Genomic DNA, 23,940 nt, shown 5'->3' on the forward strand with positions numbered 1-23,940 from the left:
TCAGCTGGTCCCAGGGTAGAGTCTGATCTGTTTTGTTTTGTTTCATTTTTTAATGTATTATTTAATGGGAGAAAATTGCTTGACAAGGTTTTGTTGGTTTCTGCCATACAGCAATGCTAATAAGCCATAACTATATATAGATCACCTACCTGTAGAGCCTCCCTCCCCTCCCCCCATCTCATCCCTCTAGATCATCAGAGTGCCAGGCTGGGCTTCCTGTGTTGCACAGCAACTTCTCACCAGCTATCTATTTCATACATTTGTTGTTCAGTCGCTCAGTTGTGTCCGACTCTCTGCAACTCCATGAATGGCAGACTCGTCAGGCTTCCCTGTCCTTCACTGTCTCCCAGAGTTTGCTCAGACTTATGTCCATTGAGTCGGTGATGCCATCCAATCATCTCATCTTCTGTCGCCCCCTTCTCCTCTGCCCTCAAACTTTCCCAGCATCAGCCTCCTTTCCCAGGGTCGACTCTTCACATGGTAGGGTAAATTGCAGGCTCAGTTCCTCTGACTGCGGGATTGTGGTTTTCTTGCTTCTGGCATCTGCTCCCTGGTAGATGAGTCTGGTCTAGAGATTTGTGCTTTCTGGCAGGAGGGGCCAATGCCTGACCACTGATGAATGGAGCTAGGTCCTGGCCCTCTAGTGGGCAGGGCCATGTCAAGGGGTATGTCTAGAGGTGGCTGTGGTCTTAAGAAACCTTTGGACAGCCTGTCTGCTGACTGGTGGAGCTGTATTTCCCTGAGTTGGTTGTTTGGCCTGAAGCATCCCAGCACTGGCTCCTACCATCTGTTGGATGGGGCCAAAACTTGGTGTTAATGACCTATGCAAGATGTCAGCCTCCAGTGAGAGTTCATGCACATGAATACTCCCCAGTATATCCACCTCTGTGTCTATTCCCCAGAGTAAGCTACAGTTGTGCCCCGCTTATGTTCCCAGGAGAACTTCCAAGACCAGCAGGTAAGTCTGGCCCAGGCTACTATGAAGTTACTGTGCCCTCAGTACTAGTACATTTGAGATTCTGTGTGTACCCTTTAAGAATGAAGCCTCTTTTTCCCCAGGCCTGTGGAGCCCCTGCAATTTAACCCCCACTGGCCTTCAAAGTCAAATAATTTGGGGGTTCTTCTTCCTGATACCAAACCCCCAGGTTGCAGAGACATGGGATTCAGAACTCTCACATTTGTGGGAAAACCTGTGCAATACAACCATTCTCTAGTTTTTGGGTCACCCACTCAGGGGATTTTGGACTTGATCATATCACAAGTGTGCCCCTCCTACCATCTCATTGTGATTTCTTCTTTGTGTCTTTAGTTATAGAAAATCTGTTTGGTAAGTCCCAGTCCCTTTTATTGATGGTTGTTTAGCAGATAGTTGTGGTTCTGATGTGCTCATGAGAGGAGAGGAGTTCAAGATTTTTCTACTCCACCATCTTGTAAGCAGTCTTTCTGCATTTTTTCTTAAAAAGGTGACAGTTCAATTGAAGATGAATGCTTAATATAATTTATCCCAGACAAATCTTATGATATCTCCTCTCAGGTTTTGTTTCCTGTCTTAGTACCTTCGTTTGTGTAAGGGGTGGGGGTCATGTAAAACACTATTGCCTTTTATTGGCCTTTGAGATGGCCTTTGAACCCTGTAGTTTCAACTTGTCAGGATGTGAGTCATTTTGAAAACTATGGATGTGTTTCAAATTTTTGTCCTTTTCCTTCCTGACATAGTGACTTGCTTTTAAATGAATTGGTTCTTTATTTTTTTATTTTCTGCTAAGTATGAAAAATGAAAAAGTTAATCCCATTTTCTGTTATCTAGTCACTATGTCACCTCTTGTTGTTCAGTTGCTGAGTCATGTCTGATTCCTTGTGACTTCATGGACTACAGCACGCCAGTCTCCCCTATCTTCCACTATCACCTTGAGTTTGCTCAAATCATGTGCATTGAGTTAATGATGCTATCTAACCATCTCATCCTCTGTCATCCCCTCCTCCTTTTGCCTTCAACCTTTCCCAGCATCAGGGTCTTTTCAAATGAGTCAATTCTTCGCATGAGGTGGCCAAAGTATTGGAGTTTCAGTTTCAGCATCAGTCCTTCCAACGAATATTTAGGACTGATTTCCTTTAGGATGGACTGGTTGGATCTCCTTGCAGTCCAAGGGGCTCTCAAGAGTCTTCTCTAACACCACAGTTCAAAAGCATCAATTCTTCAACACTCAGCTTTCTTTATAGAACAACTCTCACATCATTATAGTCCAACTCCATATTTAGTCCAACTCTAACATTTAACTTTACATGCATATTTTTTAATAAATTTGAATTTTATTTGATTTTGTTTCCTATGATTGTTCTTTCCGTTCTATTTTTCAGAAGAACTTCAGAAACAATTGGGTAAGTTATCTCTGATAACTTTTTATTCCATTGTCCTTTTTAAATGACTTCTTTCTTGGTATTTTTAACACTCCATGACTTTTTACCTATATGTGATCAATTGGTTCATTCTTCTTTTGTATGTCTACTCTTCCTTCTTCAGGGTTTTTGTTTGTTTATGGACTTCTCCTACATTAAATACTGTCCCTTTCCATTTTCCTTATTATTTCCTCATTCTCTTTTTTACTTCATTCCATACTGGCCCTTTCTAGAAACATTGGCTTCTCTTATCTTCCACTGACTTGCCATTGATCCTTTATTAGTTTTGGGAGATGAGGGGGATTGATTAGGCCAACAGATACATGAGTTACAGTCTGCACATACTGTGTTGAAAACATCCATTCACTTAGGGTCACTGCACATATTCCAAGTTCAAGAGGCCATTACTGTACAATTGATACTTTCCCAAGCATTAAGAGATAAAAGAAGATTCCAGATTTCATGAGTGGAGTTTCTTCCTGCATTATCCTGTCAAAGACTGTATAAATTCCACTGTCATTCACAGGTCACCTCTGACCTTGGATCTCACTCTTTCACTGTCCTTGATCATATTACTCAAGTGTTCTCAGTTATACAAATATTTTACACAATTTTTTCTGGCTATTTTCCCAACTATAATAAATGTTCTTATTCTTTGCATGTTTGGTCACACAGTTATTAATTCTGTGAACTACAATACCTATTAAATATTTGTAGAAGGATATTATATCAAGAAAATCTCATGTGTATCTTCAATTCAAAATTTTTTGTGAATAACACAAAAAGCTATTTTCCTAACATGACTCTGATAGATTTTTTCCTAAAACATCAATATAATCACTAAAAGTTCAACACTTTTCTTTTCCAAATTTTAAATTTATTTCTGTTTTCAGGTTGAAATAATTTGGGAACTTATATCTTTAATGCATGTAGCAGGTTTCATGTAATTACTACAACAGATGCAGTTTTGACTAATGGGTACTTTTTCTATAGGCTTTTCATTGCATTTTGAGTTCCTATGTCACATTTGTGTATGTTAATATGACATTTTAATCTGAAAAAGAGGAGATAGCCCAATGAAGGGTGATTGACATGGTTTATCCTAGAGGAAGTCCCATTTTGTTTCAGTCATGGCTTCATTTCTTAATTCTTTTTGCACTAAGAGGTTGTATGGAAAACAGCATTGCCTTTCACTGATTAGATGGTCTTTGAAAACTTTTAGTTCCAATATTTTAGAAATAACAATCAACTTTTTTAAAGAAGTAAAGCTCATAGGATTTCAAATTATTCTACTCTTTTCTCCCTGATACTGTGTTTTCATTTTTAATGAATTGGTTTTTCTTTCTTCTATTTTTCAGATAAATATAAACAGGAAAACGGTAAATGCCATTAATATATTTCACTTCATGCCTAGGCATTGTTTTTCTGTTTATTTTACCTTTGTCTTCAACTTCAATAATTATCTTCCTCAATGCCAATGTACATATAGTTTTACATGTTCATGCTTTTTTATTATTTTATTTTTTCAAATAAAATTAAGTCTCTTCACCTGTAATTCAGATACAGTATTTGAAAGGTAATGCTTCTTCATCATTTCTTATGTATCTGTTTCATTATTACTGATTTTTCCTGTTACTGCAAACTCTACATGTGTTTTCTTTCTGCTGAGTAAATTTTAGTAAAATGTATCTGTAATATTTTGGCATTTTTTAAAGTTTCTGATCTGAACTTTATGTCTTTTGATTTATAACCCCTTTCACTGTCATTTAATACCTTATTTCCATTTCTTCCATCTGACTATTTTTAAGATAAGTTGCATTTAGGTATGAGTTAAAATCAAAAGCATAAAATAAGATGAAGCTTTAATTGGTTGAAAAAATGCTGTGAATAGAGGCATCCATGAACTTAACCCTGCAGTTATGATCATTGAAATATAATTAAGAGCAAAGAACTTATAAGCACTAAGAACTTGTGTAAACATCCATATAATTTCAAAAAGGATCAAGAAAAATTGTATACAGGGTTATCGTTACCATCTTTCTAAAACAAAAGAAAGAAAAATTGTATAAGATAATGATCAGAACAAAAATTCCAGCTTGTTTTCAATTCAGAAAATTCATTCATCTTCTCCTTCTTCATCTTTTGAAGAGTATTCTTGGCAAAAAAGGGAGCTTTCAGCCAAGTGTGTGTGTGTGTGTGTGTGTGTGTGTGTGTGCATGTGTGTTCACATGTGTGTGTGCATGCATACATGTATTCATGCATAGGTATGTGTTTACATGAGTCATTATAGGTTTAATATTAAACACATGTTTTCAATAAATGTGCATTTTATTCATATTTCTTTCTCTTAAAATTTACAGTGATCTTTCCTTTTTTTCTTCTTTTAGAAGAACTTCAGAAAAAATCAGGTAAATTTTCTCTGACATCCATGTCTTCCTAAAACATTGAAATAACTGCTTTCTTAATATCTTTCTATTCCATGCCTTTTTACAAATATGTCATCTTTTGGCTCAACCTGGATGTCTCCTGTTCCCACGTGAATTTTGCATTGTAAACTTTGTTCATATTAAGTGCTGCTCATTTTGTTTCCCTATCTTCATTCTTCCTACTCCTTCTTATTTAATTTCATACCTGATCTTCCCCCATATGCACTGGCCTCTTCTGTTTCTAGAAACTTGCAAAAGTTTCTCTGTGAAATTTATGCAGTGTAAGAGCTTAGGCTGATAGGCACATGGTTTCTACACTATATACGTATTTCTTGAAAATACCCCAAATTTGGGACATCTGTATTCTAAATCTGAAGGCCTATTACTATGAAAGTGATACTTTCTCATACTTTAGGAGATGAGAGGAAGTCTCCAAACTTGCTGATTAAAGTTTTTTTCTATGTTGTTCTTTCAACTACTGTGTGAATTTAGATATAATTCATTGGTCAAAATTCATTCTTCCACTACTAGTGAACATATTAGCCCAGAGTTTCCAGGTATATATTATTTTACTTAAGTTTTCTTGTATTTTTAAACTTTTCAACCATAAAAATTTTTGTTCAGCTTTTTCGTTTTTATTATCAGGTCAACAAACTGCAATTCCTTTCAAATACTTGTAGGAGGATTTTAATGTTCAGGAAAGTTCAAGTATAATATATCTCTCAATTTTGAATTTTGTGTGTGACTCACATATGAAGCTTGTTTCCTGAGATATTTCCAAAAGATTTTTTAGTGAAACACTAATGTAATTATCATAAGTTTTATAACCTCTTTTTCTAATGACATTCAAATATATTTTTGTTTTTAGAGGGAATTGAATTTAAGAATGTGTCTCTTTAATGCATACAGTAGGTTTCATACACTAAAAGATTAACTGAGGCACAATATCATTTTCAAGGGTTTACCTGAGTAAACATTGATTTAAATTGGGCAGCACCAAACTGATTGTGGTTAACTGTGCTCTACCAGAAGGAACTAGGGGCAAGCTCTTTATAGAGAAAATTATGCGGAAGCAAAACAATTATTTTATTGCTCATAGCTTAAACTGTTGTCTTATTTATGAAAGCTTATTTGACTGTTTGTGATTGGCTGTTGTTAAGTTCTATTTTCTTGGATTGAAGGGCATTGACTCTGGTTTCAGCTTGGTTTAGTCACTTAGTCGTGTCTCTTTGTAACCCCATAAACTGCAGCCCACCAGGCTCCTCCATCCATGGGATTTTCCAAGCAAGAGTACTGGAGTGGGGTGCCATTGCCTTCTCCGTCTGCATATCTGAGGTTATTGATATTTCTCCAAGCAATCTTGATCCCAGCTTGTGCTTTATCCAGCCCAGCATTTTGCATGATGTACTCTGTATGTAAGTTAAAGAGGCAGGGTGACAATATACAGGCTTGATGAACTCCTTTCCCAGTTTGGAACCAGTCCATTGTTCCATTCCAGTTCTAACTGTTGCTTCTTGACCTGCATACAGATTTCTCAGGAGATAGATAACGTGGTCTGGTATTCCAGTCTCTTGAAGAATTTTCCACAGTTTATTGTTATCCACATAATCAAAATCTTTGGCATAGTCAATGAAGCAGAAGTAGATGTTTTCTGGAATTCTCTTGCTTTTTCTATGATCCAGCGGATGATGGCAATTTGATCTCTGATTCCTCTGCCTTTTCTAAAACCAGCTTCTGCTGGGGTCCAGCCCCGGTGGATCCAGGGAATTCGAAGGTGGGGATGGCGTCGGCGTTCTTGGAAAAATACATATTTAATTATAGATATAGAGAGAGATTAGAAACGGATAGTGTAGTAGGAAAATTAGTGGAGAAAAGGAGGCTGAATCCAGATGGGAATTCGGCCAGAGAAACAGGGAGCAAGAAAGAAGTGACATGGGGGAATCAGTCTTTCCGGAAACTGATCCGATTTCTTTTTTGAGGGGTTTGCTTTTATACCTTTTGTTACATATAGGGATGAATATAGAGTCATGTGGGGGTCAGCAGTCCTGACCTTTATCAAAATCAGGTGCTTTAGATGAAAAAAGGGTCTTAGGGATTTTACATCATCTTCTGGCCATGAGACCAGCTGGATTTTATGATCCTTTCTTTCTGATAACCAAAAAACTTATTTTTTCCAAGGGTGTTTTTTCTTAAGCCAGGCACCACCCTCCAAATAAAATTGCATTCCTATAGGGTGAGGGTGTAGTGAGTTACAATCAAGAAAGGAATTTGTTTAACCCAAGGTTAACATGATTAATCTTAAAGGTTAATACTTATTTCTCCTATATGCTTAAAGATTAATACTTATTTCTCCTATATGTTAGTTATATTCATTATAAGGGCAGGGAACATGGAGATTTAGCAGCAAACATCAGCCCAACAAATGAAAATCCTTTCACCAATGCTCCTCTTAAGATCTATTTAGTCTTAAGATATGATAAAGTTACATTTTTACATAGCAAGGACGCAGTGATTCATAACAAAGTACAGTGATCTATTACAAAAGAGAAAATTCATTAACTCAAAAAGTCTAGTATTGCTAACATCAAAAGCTACTATATTTCCTTCTCTATATTCCCAATACATTAATTAATATATTCCCAGGTGCCTAAGTATATGGAGGCCTGGTGGCAATCATTGACTCAACAAGAAGAAAAAGCCCTATGCTAATTAAGACTTTCAAAATACTCCAAAACTCTCTGTGCTGTTTATGGTTGAGAGGTAGTAAACAATCATGTGGCAGGAGTATAGATAATCCTGTCACACAAGCTAGTCTGTCAGCAAAGAGCTTTGACCTGAGACATCCTTGTCCCACCCAGAGCAGGGAATTAGCAGCAATTATTGACACAACAAATGAAAAAAACCCTTCACCAACATAATTCCTAACCAACCCACTATACTAATAATTTCTAACTCCCCAAAAGAATTTGCCTTTAGTAAGTCTAAAACATCTCGTGCCTCTCAGGTTGGGAGGCTGTAAACAATCACATGTGGCCAGACGAACCTATACAGGTGGGCTAGATAACCTTCAGAGGAGTCCATAAGCTGAAACACTCTTGTCACGCCCAGGGATTTTTATTGCCTTGGAGCTGCACGTTTACTCCTTCTCTGAGAGAAACGGTTCTGGGGGAGAGCCCCCCGTAAAGTCAGAGGTATAGGTGAGAGCAAAAAACAGACTCTGGTTTTGGGGTAGATGCTTGGAAACAGGGGGTTTCCTGAGGCTTGATCACGCCTTTGCATATGCCAAGCCTCCTTCCTCATGACCTTTGCCATGGGCAGAGTTCCTCACGCTGGCCCCCGGCAAGCTTCAACATCTGGATGTTCTTAGTTCACATATTGGTAAAGCCTCGCTTGGAGAATTTTGAGAATTACTTTGCTAGTGTGTGAGATGAGTGCAATTGTGTCGTAGTGTGAACATTGTTTGGTATTGCCTTTCTTTGGGATTGGAATGAAAACTAACCTTTTCCAGTCCTGTGGCCCCTGTTGAGTTTTCAAATTTCCTGGCATATTGAGTGCAGCACTTTAACAACACAGTCTTTTAGGATTTGAAATAGTTCAGCTGCAATTCCATCACCTCCACTAGCTTTGTTCATAGTGATGCTTCCTAAGGCCCACTTGACTTCACACTCCAGGATGTCTGGCTCTAGGTGACAGATCACATCATTGTGGTTATCTGGGTCATTAAGATGTTTTTTGTATAATTCTGTATATTCTTGCCACCTCTCCTTAATCTCTTCTGCTTCCATTATTTCCATACCATTTCTAGCTTAGGTTTTGCTTATATAAGCCAGCGAAACATTAAAGCCATTTTACTCTAATGGTCTGTGTTTAAATATGTAACACATATGACTATTGCTGCAGATACAGTTTTGGATAAATGAGTGCTTTTGCCATACAATTCCCTATCATTTTTTGAGCACCTGTCTAGTGTGTTGTGCATATTTGCATTTCTTTCTTATTCCTACATCTGGAACATATACCTCTGCTGCTTCATCTTATCTGAAGTTCTGTTTGTGTTTTTATGTATGTTAGAGTTGGACACAACTGAGCAACTAACACACACACACGCAGAGATTAGCTACATTTCTCGACCTTGGAGAAGTGACCCTCTGTAGGGAATGTCTTAGGTGTCTCAGTAGTGCACTCCCCTCGCACCACTCAAGGGTCAGGGATCAGCTGGTCCCAGGGTAGAGTCTGATCTGTTTTGTTTTGTTTCATTTTTTAATGTATTATTTAATGGGAGAAAATTGCTTGACAAGGTTTTGTTGGTTTCTGCCATACAGCAATGCTAATAAGCCATAACTATATATAGATCACCTACCTGTAGAGCCTCCCTCCCCTCCCCCCATCTCATCCCTCTAGATCATCACAGAGTGCCAGGCTGGGCTTCCTGTGTTGCACAGCAACTTCTCACCAGCTATCTATTTCATACATTTGTTGTTCAGTCGCTCAGTTGTGTCCGACTCTCTGCAACTCCATGAATGGCAGACTCGTCAGGCTTCCCTGTCCTTCACTGTCTCCCAGAGTTTGCTCAGACTTATGTCCATTGAGTCGGTGATGCCATCCAATCATCTCATCTTCTGTCGCCCCCTTCTCCTCTGCCCTCAAACTTTCCCAGCATCAGCCTCCTTTCCCAGAGTCGACTCTTCACATGGTAGGGTAAATTGCAGGCTCAGTTCCTCTGACTGCGGGATTGTGGTTTTCTTGCTTCTGGCATCTGCTCCCTGGTAGATGAGTCTGGTCTAGAGATTTGTGCTTTCTGGCAGGAGGGGCCAATGCCTGACCACTGATGAATGGAGCTAGGTCCTGGCCCTCTAGTGGGCAGGGCCATGTCAAGGGGTATGTCTAGAGGTGGCTGTGGTCTTAAGAAATCTTTGGACAGCCTGTCTGCTGACTGGTGGAGCCGTATTTCCCTGAGTTGGTTGTTTGGCCTGAAGCATCCCAGCACTGGCTCCTACCATCTGTTGGATGGGGCCAGAACTTGGTGTCAATGACCTATGCAAGATGTCAGCCTCCAGTGAGAGTTCATGCACATGAATACTCCCCAGTATATCCATCTCTGTGTCTATTCCCCAGAGTAAGCTACAGTTGTGCCCCGCTTATGTTCCCAGGAGAACTTCCAAGACCAGCAGGTAAGTCTGGCCCAGGCTACTATGAAGTTACTGTGCCCTCAGTACTAGTACATTTGAGATTCTGTGTGTACCCTTTAAGAATGAAGCCTCTTTTCCCCCAGGCCTGTGGCCCCTGCAATTTAACCCCCACTGGCCTTCAAAGTCAAATAATTTGGGGGCTCCTCTTCCTGATACCAAACCCCCAGGTTTCAGAGACATGGGATTCAGAACCCTCACATTTGTGGGAAAACCTGTGCAATACAACCATTCTCTAGTTTTTGGGTCACCCACTCAGGGGATTTTGGACTTGATTGTATCACAAGTGTGCCCCTCCTACCATCTCATTGTGATTTCTTCTTTGTGTCTTTAGTTATAGAAAATCTGTTTGGTAAGTCCCAGTCCCTTTTATTGATGGTTGTTTAGCAGATAGTTGTGGTTTTGATGTGCTCATGAGAGGAGAGGAGTTCAAGATTTTTCTACTCCACCATCTTGTAAGCAGTCTTTCTGCATTTTTTCTTAAAAAGGTGACAGTTCAATTGAAGATGAATGCTTAATATAATTTATCCCAGACAAATCTTATGATATCTCCTCTCAGGTTTTGTTTCCTGTCTTAGTACCTTCGTTTGTGTAAGGGGTGGGGGTCATGTAAAACACTATTGCCTTTTATTGGCCTTTGAGATGGCCTTTGAACCCTGTAGTTTCAACTTGTCAGGATGTGAGTCATTTTGAAAACTATGGATGTGTTTCAAATTTTTGTCCTTTTCCTTCCTGACATAGTGACTTGCTTTTAAATGAATTGGTTCTTTATTTTTTTATTTTCTGCTAAGTATGAAAAATGAAAAAGTTAATCCCATTTTCTGTTATCTAGTCACTATGTCACCTCTTGTTGTTCAGTTGCTGAGTCATGTCTGATTCCTTGTGACTTCATGGACTACAGCACGCCAGTCTCCCCTATCTTCCACTATCACCTTGAGTTTGCTCAAATCATGTGCATTGAGTTAATGATGCTATCTAACCATCTCATCCTCTGTCATCCCCTCCTCCTTTTGCCTTCAACCTTTCCCAGCATCAGGGTCTTTTCCAATGAGTCAGCTCTTTGCATCAGGTGACCGAAGTATTGGAGCTTCAGCTTCAGCATCAGTCCTTCCAAAGAATATTCAGGATTGATTTCCTTTAGCATTGACTGGTTTGATCTCCTTGTACTTATTTCTTCAACTATCAAAGAACATTTTCTGCAATTCCAATCTACATATGCTTTAAATGATTTTTTCTAATGATCCTATGATTCTAACTGGTTTCGCATCTTCATTTGTTATTCAATTTTCACCATTATCGTTGGCATAATTTATCCTGCCATTCCAATCTATGTACACAGATCTTTTCTGTAAAATAAATTTTTATTAATAATATACTTTAGAAGTTTATGATATTTTTTAGAAAACTGTTGTGCTACCTTTATCCAAGATAAGCTCAGGTAATATTATTAGAGCCCACTTCTGCTGCTAAGCTGCTAAGTCACTTCAGTCGTGTCTGACTCTGTGCGACCCCATAGATGGCAGCCCACCAGGCTCCCCCATCCCTAGGATTCTCCAGGCAAGAACATTGGAGTGGGTTGCCATTTCCTTCTCCAATGCATGACAGTGAAAAGTGAAAGTGAAGTCGACCCCATGGACTGCAGCCTACCAGGCTCCTCCATCCATGGGATTTTCCAGGCAAGAGTACTGGAGTGGGGTGCCATTGCCTTCTCCAAGCCCACTTCACCTTCCTTTTAATATTTTATTTCCCTTCCTTTCATTTCATTGTATAGAAATTATAAGATTTTCTTCGCTGGAATTGTATAACAATATCCTCATTCTTCCCATGAGGAAAATTAGGTTAGAAGGCATACAAATTCAAGAAGGTTATAACTTGAGAGACATGAATGAGTATTAATAGATGGTTAAGTCTAGAGAATATAGAAATGATGGGAAAAAGAGGAAGCAGTAAAATTAACACCACCAAAGAGGTTTCTTCAAAGAATGTAGGAAAAGCACGTATGTACTTTTATGTCATCATTGTTGTTTAGTCCCTAAGTTGTGTCCAACTCTTTTGCGACCCCATGGACTGTAGCCCACCAGGCTCTTCTGTCCATAGAATTCTCCAGGGAAGAATACTGGATAGGGTTGCTATTTTCTTCTTCAAGGAGAGAATCTCCTGCAGCAGATTCTTTACTACTGAGCCACCAGGGAAACCCTGTACTTTTATGTAAATATTATACAAAAGTTTAAAATTTATAACATGCAAGAATGCCCAAGATACTTTTTACAACACATGAATTCTAGACAAGAGCTTATCTCTTGAAATGTATATGTAAGTTTTTTAAAAGACTTTAATAAAACATGAAAGTGAAGTGAAAGTGTTATTCACTCAGTCATGTCTCACTCTTTACAACCCCATGGACTGTAGCCCACCAGGCTTCTCTGTCCATGGAATTCTCCAGGCAACAATACTGGAATGGGTATCCATTCTCATCTCCAGGGAATCTTCCCTACCCAGGAATCAAACCTGACTCTCCCTCATTGCATGAAATTGTTTATCATCTGAACCACCAGGGAAATCCCATAAAGCCTAGAGCTGCATTATAGAATAAGATTAAAAAGAAACTACTTAAAGAATGATCTTCTAACATTTTTCTCATGTAATACTTGTATTACTTTATCTCCATTAACTTATATTTTAAGTCCCTTCAAGTACATGAATCTAAAATAAACATTAATTTATTTCATTAATTTTCTGCTTGCTTATAAAATATTTATGTGCTGATAGTTCACTTCAGTTCAGTCACTCAGTCGTGTCCGACTCTTTGCGACCCCATGAATCGCAGCATGCCAGGCCTCCCTGTCCATCACCATCTCCCGGAGTTCACTCAGACTCATGTCCATCGAGTCCATGATGCCATCCAACCATCTCATCTTCAATCGTCCCCTTCTCCTCCTGCCCCCAATCCCTCCCAGAATCAGAGTCTTTTCCAATGAGTCAACTCTTTGCATGAGGTGGCCAAAGTACTGGAGCTTCAGCTTTAGCATCATTCCTTCCAAAGAAATCCCAGGGTTGATCTCCTTCAGAATGGACTGGTTGGATCTCCTTGCGGTAAATGGTGTACTTATATGTAAGTCAATAGAAATGGAAGTTTCATTACAGTCATAACTTCAATTCTTTGAACTTATTCTGAGGTATATGATAAAATTGAGAGTGTGAGTTTATCAAATCTAATTTTAAAAGTTCTCTCAACTGACAACTCAATTAAATTTCATTGCACTATTATTCAATGTAAATAGAAACCATCAAACTTCAGAAAAGATTGTCAGTTCAGTTCAGTGGCTCAGTTGTATCAGACTTTGTGACCGCATGGATTGCAGCACACCAGGCTTCCCTGTCCATCACCAACTCCCACAGCTTGCTCAAACTCATGTCCATCGAGTCATTGATACCATCCAACCATCTCATCCTCTGTCATCTCCCTCTCCTCCCACTTTCAATCTTACCCAGCATCAGGGTCTTTTCCAAAGAGTCAGTTCTTCCCATCAGGTGGCCAAAGTATTGGGGTTTCAGCCTCAGCATCAGTCCTTCCAATGAATATTCAGGACTGATTTCCTTTAGGATGGACTGATTTGATCTCCTTGCAATCCAAGGGACTCTCAAGAGTCTTCTCCAATACCACAGTTCAAAAGCAACAATTCTTCGGTGCCTATCTTTCTTTATAGTCCAACTCTCACATCCATACATGACTATTGGAAAAACCATAGCTTTGACTAGTTGTACCTTTGTTGGCAAATTAATGTCTCTGCTTTTTAACATGCTATCTAGGTTGGTCATAGCTTTTCTTCCAAGGAGCAAGCAAGCAGCTTTTAATTTCATGGCTACAGTCACCAAAGATTGTGCTTAGACACTGTAGTCATTTGCTTTCTTAATGGCTATGACATCTTCTAAAAAGATATTCTCAGGACTTAGTGTTTGTTGACTACAATTCACAAAGTGTTTTGCTTAAAGACAACTGGTTTAATCTGACATAGAAAGACTTGCAAAATTCAAAATCAGTTTCAACATACTACTATGAAGATAACATTTGTTATGGAATTATTTTATTCCTTTATTAAATATGGATTTTGTCCAAATCTTCAATTATGAATGTCCTTAATACTGTTCATAAAATATGTACTTATGGGATAAAATCCTAGTTAGTTTTTCTGCCCTAATCATCATCATTCTTCTTTATTTATTCAACTGGGGAAATTCACTTCCTTTTCTGTTTTTGAAGATAAAACTGTGCTTCCTTGGCTTTTTTTTTTTTTCAGGAGTTTTTGTTTGTTTGTTTGTTTCTAATCACATTCATCCTTCCAGTTTACTATGCAATGGAAATTTTCTACTCATTTTCATTTTCTATATTGGTTTCTCTTGATATTTACATGAGATTTCCATTTTATTTTTCAGAAGATCTTCAGAAAGAAATTGGTAACTTTTTTCTGACATTCTTTTTTACTGATATATTTCTTTGAAAATAAATTTCCTGTCTCATTACCTCTTACTCACTCCTGTTTTGCCTTTTTCTTCTTGTGGGTTTCAAATTACCCTATCTGTTTTCTTTTTAGCTCCCTGAACTGATTCCATGTTAAGTTCCCTTTTCATTCTCTCAGCTTTTGTTCACTTCCTTTCCTTTCTATGCTTTATTTTTATGCTTCTTCTATTAATATATTCCAGGTGATTACTGGAATTTTCTAGTAATTCATTTTACAGTAGTTAGTTTTACAGTTGGTGAGATAAAGGAGATTAAGCTAAGAATGATGACAGAAAGTTTCTTTTAATTTGGGTTCTTCAACATGTGCTCTGATATGGAGTACCCATTGTTTTATGCATGATACTGTGCTTGTTTTTATGGGAAAGTTAAAACTCCAAAGTTGCTGAGTGAGATAAATTCCTTTCTTTTGTTTGACCTGTATGTTATGCTGTATATATTGTCAAGTTAATCTTGAGACTTGCTAGTCCATTTCTCTTGACTATAACTCAAGTGATTTAAGGTGTATAAATATTTTTTGCATGACTTTGCCTGATTTTTTTCCAACCATAATTATTGTTGTTCTTTTATTTTTATTTTCACCTTTTCAATCATTAAAACTTCAAAGTCTTTAAACATACTTTTTTTCACTCAAATAAACTTCATTTTTTGTAAACCTAAAATTTAAAGTTATTTTCCAAGTTATTCGTACACTATTTTGGTACTATTTCATAAGAATTATTAAACCCTCATATCCCTTCATATCAAATTATATTCTTCAAATTGTAGGAAGGTTTTCAGACATAGTAGGCTTCAGAGATTTCTTTAGTTGCCTTTAAAATGGATGTTACTTGGTCAACTTTCAGACACTACTAACATTGGCACATGTATGTGCAGATGTATGACTTTACTTGAATCTTTTTTATGATGTTAAGAAAACATTAGTTAACATTATATATGTGTATATATACTTGTTTGTTTTCTCTCAGATAGGAGGAAAGCTCAGTTCAAATTAGGTGAGTAAAGCTTATTTCCCAAAAACTTCTATTCTTCTAAATCTCAGATTCTTCCACTGTAGAAATTGAATAGGATTTAGAAATGCAAAAAAATGCTTATAGTAGGCAAAAAGCATTTGAAGTGTTATCTTCCTAAATTCTAGTAATTCCAATAAATTATTTTCAAAAGACAAACCACCAGTGATTCAGCATGTTCTTCCTTCTCTCCCCTTCCTTCCAAATCTATTTCATGTCCTCTCCTTCCCACTTCTCCTTCATCCCTCCCACTTCTCCTTCATCCCTTCCACTTTTTACTGCTTCTATGTTTCCTTCTACCTTCCACCTGATCATTTTTATCACTGAGTTTTCTAAAAATGGATTATGAGAATATAGGATAAAAAAGAGGAAGTCCAAAGAATTCAGAAGAAAATGTATGACAAAGACAAGGAGAAATGAAAAAGACAATGAGGAAAACAAAAATAGAAGAAAAAAAAGTAAAGTTTCCTATTTTGTTTTTTGCAGGCTGGAGAGAGTCAACATTATACCCTGGTGAGTGACATGGATTCTGATAAAGACTGTCCTATTGCAAAATATATTTTAAATGAATACCTACTGAGTGCAAAACAATACAATAAAAATAAATGAAACTCCAAAATATGCATTCTATGAACTCAATAGTTTACTCAGTATTTTAAAAGACAATAATGTATTTAAAATATTAAATTTTAGCAATGATCACTAATCAAATTTCTATTTGATTTTTTAATAATTGAGGCATAGTTCAGTTCAGTTCAGTCACTCAGTCATGTCCGACTCTTTGTGACCCCATGAACCACAGCACGCCAGGCCTCCCTGTCCATCACCAACTCCCGGAGTCCACTCAAACCCATGTCCATCGAGTTGATGATGCCATCCAATGATCTCATCCTCTGTTGACCCCTTCTCCTCCTGCCCCCAATCTTTCCCAACATCAGGGTCTTTTCCAGTGAGTCAATTCTTTGCATCAGATGGCCAAAGTACTGGAGTTTTAGCTTCAACATCAGTCCTTCCAATGAACACCCAGGACCGACCTCCTTCAGGATGGACTGGTTGGATCTTTTTGCCGTCCAAGGGACTCTCAAGAGTCTTCTCCAACATCACAGTTCAAAAACATCAATTTTTTCTGCACTCAGCTATTTTTATAGTCCAATTCTCACATTCATACATGACCGCTGGAAAAACCATAGCCTTGACTAGACAGACCATTGTAGGCAAAGTAATGTCTCTGCTTTTGAATATACTGTCTAGCTTGGTTATAACTTTCCTTCCAAGGAGTAAGCATGTTTTAATTTCATGGTTGCAATAACCATCTGCAGTGATTTTGGAGTCCAGAAAAATAAAGTCAGCCACTGTTTCCACTGTTTCCCCATCTATCTGCCATGAAGTGATGGGATCGGATGCCATGATCTTAGTTTTCTGAATGTTGAGCTTTAAGCCAACTTTTTCACTCTCTTCTTTCACTTTCATCAAGAAGCTCCTTAGTTCTTCTTCACTTTCTACCAGGCATAGTTGGCTTACAATATTACATTAGTTTCAGGTGTACAACATAGTGGCTTCAAAATTTTGTAGGCTATACTCCATTGAAGTTATTATAAAAATTGGCTATATTCCGCATGAAAGAAAGAAAAGGAAGTCGCTCAGTCATGTCTGGCTCTTTGTGACTCAGTGGACTGTAGTCTGGCAGGCTCCTCCGTCCATGGGATTCTCCAGGCAAGAGTACTGGAGTGGGTTGCCATTTCCTTCCCCAAGAGATCTTCTGGACCCAGGGAAGCATATTTCTCATGCTGTACAATATATCCTTTAGGTTTATTTATTTTATACATAGTAGTTTGTACCTCTGAAACCCTGATATTATTCCTCACCCTTTCCTCTCTCCATTGATAATTATGTTTGCTCTCTATATCTGTAAGTCTGTTTCTGTTTTGTTACATTCACTCTTTTATTTTTTAGATTCCACATACAAGTGATAACATACTCTATTTATCTTCCTCTGTCTGACTTATTTCATTAATAGTAATACCCTCCAGTTCCATCAATATTGTTGCAAATGTCAAAATTTCATGTATGTGTCTATATATACACACATACAAAGGAACAGTATTCAGTATGTGTATATATAAATATATATATACACACAAAGAAACAATATTTAGTCATTTTTAGGATATATATATATATATATATACTAAATTCAGGTGTAGTATGAACAACGGGGTGCATGTACCTTTTCAAATTTGTGTTTTCATTTTCTTTGGTTATACACCCAGGTTTGGAATTGCTGGATCATATTGCAGTTCTATTTTTAGTGTTTTGAAGAACCTTTATACTATAGCATATTCAAAAACAGAGATATTACTTTGCTGACTAAGGTCCGTCTAGTCAAGGCTATGGTTTTTCCAGTGGTCATGCATGGATGTGAGAGTTAGACTGTGAAAAAGGCTGAGCACCAAAGAATTGATGCTTTTGAACTGTGGTGTTGGAGAAGACTCTTGACAGTCCCTTGGACTGCAAGGAGATCCAACCAGTCCATCTTAAAGGAGATCAACCCTGGGATTTCTTTGGAAGGAATGATGTGAAAGCTGAAACTCCAGTACTTTGGCCACCTCATGTGAAGAGTTGACTCATTGGAAAAGACTCTGATGCTGGGAGGGATTGGGGGCAGAAGGAGAAGGGGACGACAGTGGATGAGATGGCTGGTTGGCATCACTGACTCAATGGACATGAATCTGAGTGAACTCTGGGAGATGGTGTTGGGCAGGGAGGCCTGGCATGCTGTGATTCATGGGGTTGCAAAGAGTCGGACACGACTGAGCAACTGAATTGAACTGAACTGAACTATACTATTTTTCCACCAGTTTACATCCATCAACCATTTACAGGTTTTCCTTTTCTCCACATCCTGGAAAACACTTATTATTTGTTTTATTATTTTTTAATTGACATCTCTAATCATGCTCTGAGGATAAGTATAAGATTATCTCCTATAAAGTCTGAGGAAACCACAAGAAAAAGAATTTATTAGGTCAGACATATCATAGTCTCTATTTCTTTTCCAAAATCTTAAATAGATTATGGACACTTATCCTATGGGAATGTTGGTTGAAGAAATCAGTTCTTCAAGCCAGACATACTTTAACAGACTGTGAAAAAAGGTGCAAGTATATCAAAGAATATTTTCTTTGGTTATTATCATTCATAAATTAATCCTTGAGAATTTATACTCATAATCTGAGCAGATGGATGTATTTATCTATCAGATGGGGCTTCTCACATTCATATGTTCCTTGCAGATTGGAGGAAAGAAGAGTTCCAAACTGGTGAGTATGATGCTCCAGGAGGGACCCTGCTCCTTGTGGGGTAAGAAAGGAAGACGGGTGAAGATGACTTGGATCTTCCCAGGGCCAGAGAAGTTCTCACAGAATGGGGACCCTCTGGCCCAGGCCTACTGAGACTCTTTCTATAAACATCATGGTCTAATTGTTTTTGCAGTAAATGTGACTCTTGATGAAGCCACTGCTCATCCCAGACTCCTCCTAACTGAAGACAGGAGAGGAGTAACCTTGCAGGAAATACAGCAAGATCTACCCAGCTCCACACAGAGATTTGTCTCCATTCCCTGTGTGCTGGGTCAGCCACAAATCTGTTCGGGGAGATACTACTGGGAGGTGGAAGTTGGGGACCTGCATTCCTGGGACCTGGGAGTTTGTAGGGATAGTGTATCAAGGAAGGGGACTTTCCAAATGTCCCCACAGAATGGTTTCTGGGCCATTAGGCTCTACCAGGAGGATTACTGGGCCCTTACCATTGCAGAAACTCGTCTTACTCTAAGAGAAAAACCCCTTAGTGTGGGGATATTCCTGGATTATGAGGCTGGAGATGTATCTTTCTATAATATGACAGATGAGTCCCACATTTTCACATTTTCCAAACAGACATTTTATGGTGTCCTAAGACCACTTTTCAGACTTTGGTCCCCTAACTCTGGCCCCTTGACCATTGTCCAGGTGGAGTAGAGCGCACTGATGTTGTAATTCATGTGCCTACGCCTCCATGAGAAAGTACAACATTGGGCCCAAGTGATCATTGTAATTCTCCCCACTGGCCGCAAAATGATTTTTTTCCCCTCCTGCATACTGCTTCACTCTCAAGGTGAAGTTCTGTGAGACTGACTGATTGTTGCCTCTCATATCACTTCTTACTTCTTCCTTAATTATAAACTCCTATTATTACTATATCTGTGACAACCTAGTATAAAGATTAAATTTTCTAGACTACCAGCTGATTATCACTAAATGATGACCAGTGCATTATAAGATTAATTATTCTGTGTAATTTCTGGGATGTTTCTTTAAAGGAAAACTATGTGCTTTTCTCATTCTGTTTGCTTTTTATGATGCCTGAAATCTATCATTAATGAAACCTCTGTGACCATGTAAAAGTCATGGATGGCAGATAAGATACAATGGCTTAGGTTTTTGATAACTTGTGGAACTACTCTATTACTCAGTTCCTAAATTATCTTCAGTGAGAAATAAACTTTTATCTCTCTAAGCTTTTTATACTTTGGATTTTTGTCATTTATAATTGAATTTAATCCTAGCTAGTATACCCTCCCTTTAAGGATGGCAACAGATGACACCCACAGTTGAATATTTAAGTGAAATAGTAGTCATAAAGTACTGTACTTGATTTCTTAGCAACTCCTATTCCTCCAGTGTATGAGTCAAGTTAGGGTCTCCCAATTTCTCCTGACTCATCAGACCCTCCTGACTTCACTTCCTTCTCTTTCATATTTAGATGCCAGGCAGGGTTAATAATTTTAAGTATTCTTTTACTAATAAGTGAAAATTCCTGATCTCATTGTCCTTTCACATCTGCTTGGAAAGAAATCCCAAAATGAATGAATCTATTATTCATTTCTCATACTGGAAGTTGAACATGCTATAAAACTCCATACAGATGAGAAGAGTGGTTACTCTATACATGTGTAGTAACCTATCACAACTTGGGCACTAGCACTGTTGAAGGCACTCTTCTATCTGGCAATCTTCCCATGTGTCTCCAGTCATTTACAGTCCCTTGCCTTTGCAGTCAATTTCATTAAAAATTCCACTTTTTAAAACTTCTAACTCTACTCCCACCTAATTCTCAATATAAGACTGCATTTCCATTTTGAAAGAACAGTAAAGATAATAACAAATAGAATCTATCAGAGAGGAATTGTCTCATCGTTGTAATGACAAATATAGCAAAATTATCTAAATCTCCCAACTCTACATTACTCCTCCCTCACTGTTACATCAAGAGAAATATCCCTCTTCCTTTACAGGGAACACCAACCTATCTCTTCTCTCTACCCATCGTTCCATCTTGTACTATCTTACATGGTACTAAGGTCCATCAATTATTCCTCTCAGTGTTCTGACTAGTTTTTCTAGCATAAACTTAAAATTTTAATCTTGTCCATCTTAAAATCAAAACAATGCAATTTCCCATCAACTCTACATCTTTGTATTAGCTCTTTTGACTCTCTTTCATAATCAAACTCCTCAAAACACTTATCTTAAGTCTCTATTTATATTTCCCTCATTTTATTTCCTTTTTAGTATACTCTATGATATGCAAATCCTCACCACCAATACCTCACTGTGTGACCTTATTTGGAAATAGGGTCATTGTAGATATAGTTAGTTAAGATGGCATAGAACGGGTGCCTAAATCAACATAACTGGAGTCCTTATGCAAAGGGAAAATTTGGACATAAACATGCACAGAAAGAACAGCTTGTGAAGGTTGGAGTTTTGCTGCCACAAGGCAAGGAAGGTCCAAGACTGCTGGCAAACCACCTGAAGTTTAAAAAAAGGCTTGGAACCAATCTTTTTCTAGCACCTTCAGATGAAGCATCACCATGTCAACATCTTGAACTCAGACTTTTGGCCTCCACAACTATATTAAAATAACTTCCAACAAACACTTAAACTACTCAGCTTGTGGTATTTTGTTGTGGTATAGTAGAAGGTGTAGCAAACAAATACAATTCTCTTTTGTTAAATACAATCTGCTCATTTGTCTTCTTTAATAAAAATAATCCAGAAGTATACTCTTTGTTATGGAAACCACAATGGATTTCTACATTTACACAAATTTCATGCCGTGGTTGAAAATCAACATAGAGAAAATGTACCCTAAATAAAGTGAGAATTCTGAAACTCTGATAAATCCATACAAGGTACTTAATTCTGTGATAATTCTGAGAAGAAGGTTTGTTGAGATGTTATTTGCATACCATACATTCATTCAAGTGTTCATTCATTCTAAAAAATCAACTCAATAATTTTTAACATATTTACATAGTTGGGCAATTATCACTGATCCAATCATAAAGGATTCCATCTCCCCAAAAGAGCTCTTGCTTTCATTTTCAAATAATCTTTGTCCCCAGATCCAAGGATCACTAATCTATTCTCTCTATATATAGATTTGCCTTTTCTGGATATACACAGTTGCAGTCATATAATATATGGTCTTTCATGTCTAGCTTCTTTCACTTTGCATAATGTCTTAGAGACACACACTTTTTCATATTTCAGTGGTTTGTTCCTTTTTGATAGAATTTATCTTGGAGAAGGAAGTGGCAACCTACTCCAGTATCCTTGCCTGGAGAATCCTGTGGACAGAGGAGCCTGGTGGGCTGCTGTTCATGGGGTCACACAGAGTCGGACACGACTGAAGCGACTTAGCATGCATGCATGCATGCATTGGAGAAGGAAACGGCAACCCACTTCAGTATTCTTGCCTGGAGAATCCCAGGAACGGAGGAGCCTGGTTGGCTGCCTTCTATGGGGTCACATAGAGTCTGATACGACTGAAGCGACTTAGCAGCAGCAGCAGTAGCAGCACTGTATGGATATACCACATTGTGTTTAGTCATTCTTCAATTAAAAGGCATTAGAAGGCTAACATTGTGAAATTTATAAACAATGGATATTAGATGAGTGAGGAGGCTGACTGGACCACTCTTTCAAAGAAACATTAACTTGTAAAATGTAAAAAGAAATCAGTTCAGGTCAGCTCAGTAGCTCAGTCATGTCCATCTCTTTGTGATCCTGTAGACTGCAGCACACCAGGCTTCTCTGTCCATCACCAATTCCTGGAGCTTGCTCAAACTCATGTCTATCAAGTCGGTGATGCCATCCAAACATCTCATCCTCTGTCGTCCCTTTCTCCTCCTGCCTTCAATCTTTCCCAGCATCAGAGTCTTTTCCACATCAAGAAGAGTCAGTTCTTCACATCAGGTGGCTAAAGTATTGGAGTTTCAGCTTCAGCATCACTCCTTCTAATGAATATTCAGGACTGATTTCCTTTAGGATTGACTGGTTTGATATCCTTTCAGTTCAAAGTCTCTCAAGAGTCTTCTCCACTGCCACAGTTCAAGAGCATCAATTCTTTGGCACTCAGCTTTCTTTGTGATCCAACTCTCACATTGATACATGACTACTGGAAAAACAGCAGCTTTGACTAAACAGACCTTTGTCAGCAAAGTACTATCTCTGCTTTTTAATATACTGTCTAGGTTGGTCATCAGAGAAGGCAATGGCACCCCACTCCAGTACTCTTGCCTGGAGAATCCCATGGATGGAGGAGCCTGATAGGCTGCAGTCCATGGAGTCGAAAAGAGTCGGACATGACTGAGCGACTTCACTTTCACTGTTCACTTTCATGCATTGGAGAAGGAAATGGCAACCCACTCCAGTGTTCTTGCCTGGAGAATCCCAGGGATGGCAGAGCCTGGTGGGCTGCCGTCTATGGGGTCTCACAGAGTCGGACATGACTGAAGCAACTTAGCAGCAGCAGCAGCAGCTAGGTTGGACATAGCTCTTTTTCCAAGGAGCAAGCATCTTTTAATTATATGGCTGCAGGCACCCTCTGTAGTGAATCTGGAGCCCAAGAAAATAAAATCTGTCACTGCTTCCATTGTTTCAACATTTATTTGCGATGAAGTGATGGGACCAGATACCATGATCTTAGTTTTCTGAACGTTGAGCTTTAAGCCAGCTTCTTCACTCTTCTCTTTTATTTTCATCAGGAGGCTCTTTGGTTCCTCTTCGATTTCTGCCATAATGGTGGTGCCATCTGCATATCTGAGGTCATTGCTATTTCTCCCTGCAATCTTGATTCCAACTTGTGCTTCATCCAGCCCAGCATTTTGCATGATGTACTCTGCATATAAGTTAAATAAGCAGGGCAACAATATACAGCCTTGATGAACTCCTTTCCCAATTTAGCTAGTCCTTTGTTCCATGTCTGGTTCTAATTGTTGCTTCTTGAGCTACATACAGATTTCTCAAGAGGCAGGTTAGGTGGTCTGGTATTCCAATCTCTTGAAGAATTTTACAGTTTGT

At 38.3% G+C, this 23,940-nt stretch overlaps 1 protein-coding gene across 1 annotated transcript; it reads left to right on the forward strand.

Moving 5' to 3' along the window:
* The first annotated feature begins 816 nt into the window (after window positions 1-816).
* On the forward strand, window positions 817-19,716 carry LOC138425142 (butyrophilin subfamily 1 member A1-like). The gene is made up of 10 exons (XM_069562753.1): window positions 817-958; window positions 2,359-2,379; window positions 3,756-3,776; window positions 4,785-4,805; window positions 9,974-9,994; window positions 14,444-14,464; window positions 15,494-15,520; window positions 16,022-16,048; window positions 18,829-18,855; window positions 19,028-19,716. Exons 1-10 carry the CDS (start codon window positions 817-819, stop codon window positions 19,549-19,551), a joined length of 852 nt encoding a protein of 283 aa, XP_069418854.1. The 3' UTR covers window positions 19,552-19,716.
* The last annotated feature ends 4,224 nt before the right edge of the window (window positions 19,717-23,940 follow it).

This window comes from Ovis canadensis, chromosome 20 (genome assembly GCF_042477335.2).
Source record: "Ovis canadensis isolate MfBH-ARS-UI-01 breed Bighorn chromosome 20, ARS-UI_OviCan_v2, whole genome shotgun sequence".
In the NCBI taxonomy this organism is placed as follows: Eukaryota; Metazoa; Chordata; class Mammalia; order Artiodactyla; family Bovidae; genus Ovis; species Ovis canadensis.

Bases quoted from the DNA above. Each gene is read 5' to 3' on its own strand.
- LOC138425142 (XM_069562753.1), top strand. From the start codon at position 817: ATGACCTATGCAAGATGTCAGCCTCCAGTGAGAGTTCATGCACATGAA. The intron at 4,806-9,973 runs GTAAATTTTCTC...TTATGTTCCCAG, and splicing joins AGAACTTCAGAAAAAATCAG to GAGAACTTCCAAGACCAGCA. The intron at 18,856-19,027 runs GTGAGTATGATG...TTGTTTTTGCAG, and splicing joins GAAAGAAGAGTTCCAAACTG to TAAATGTGACTCTTGATGAA.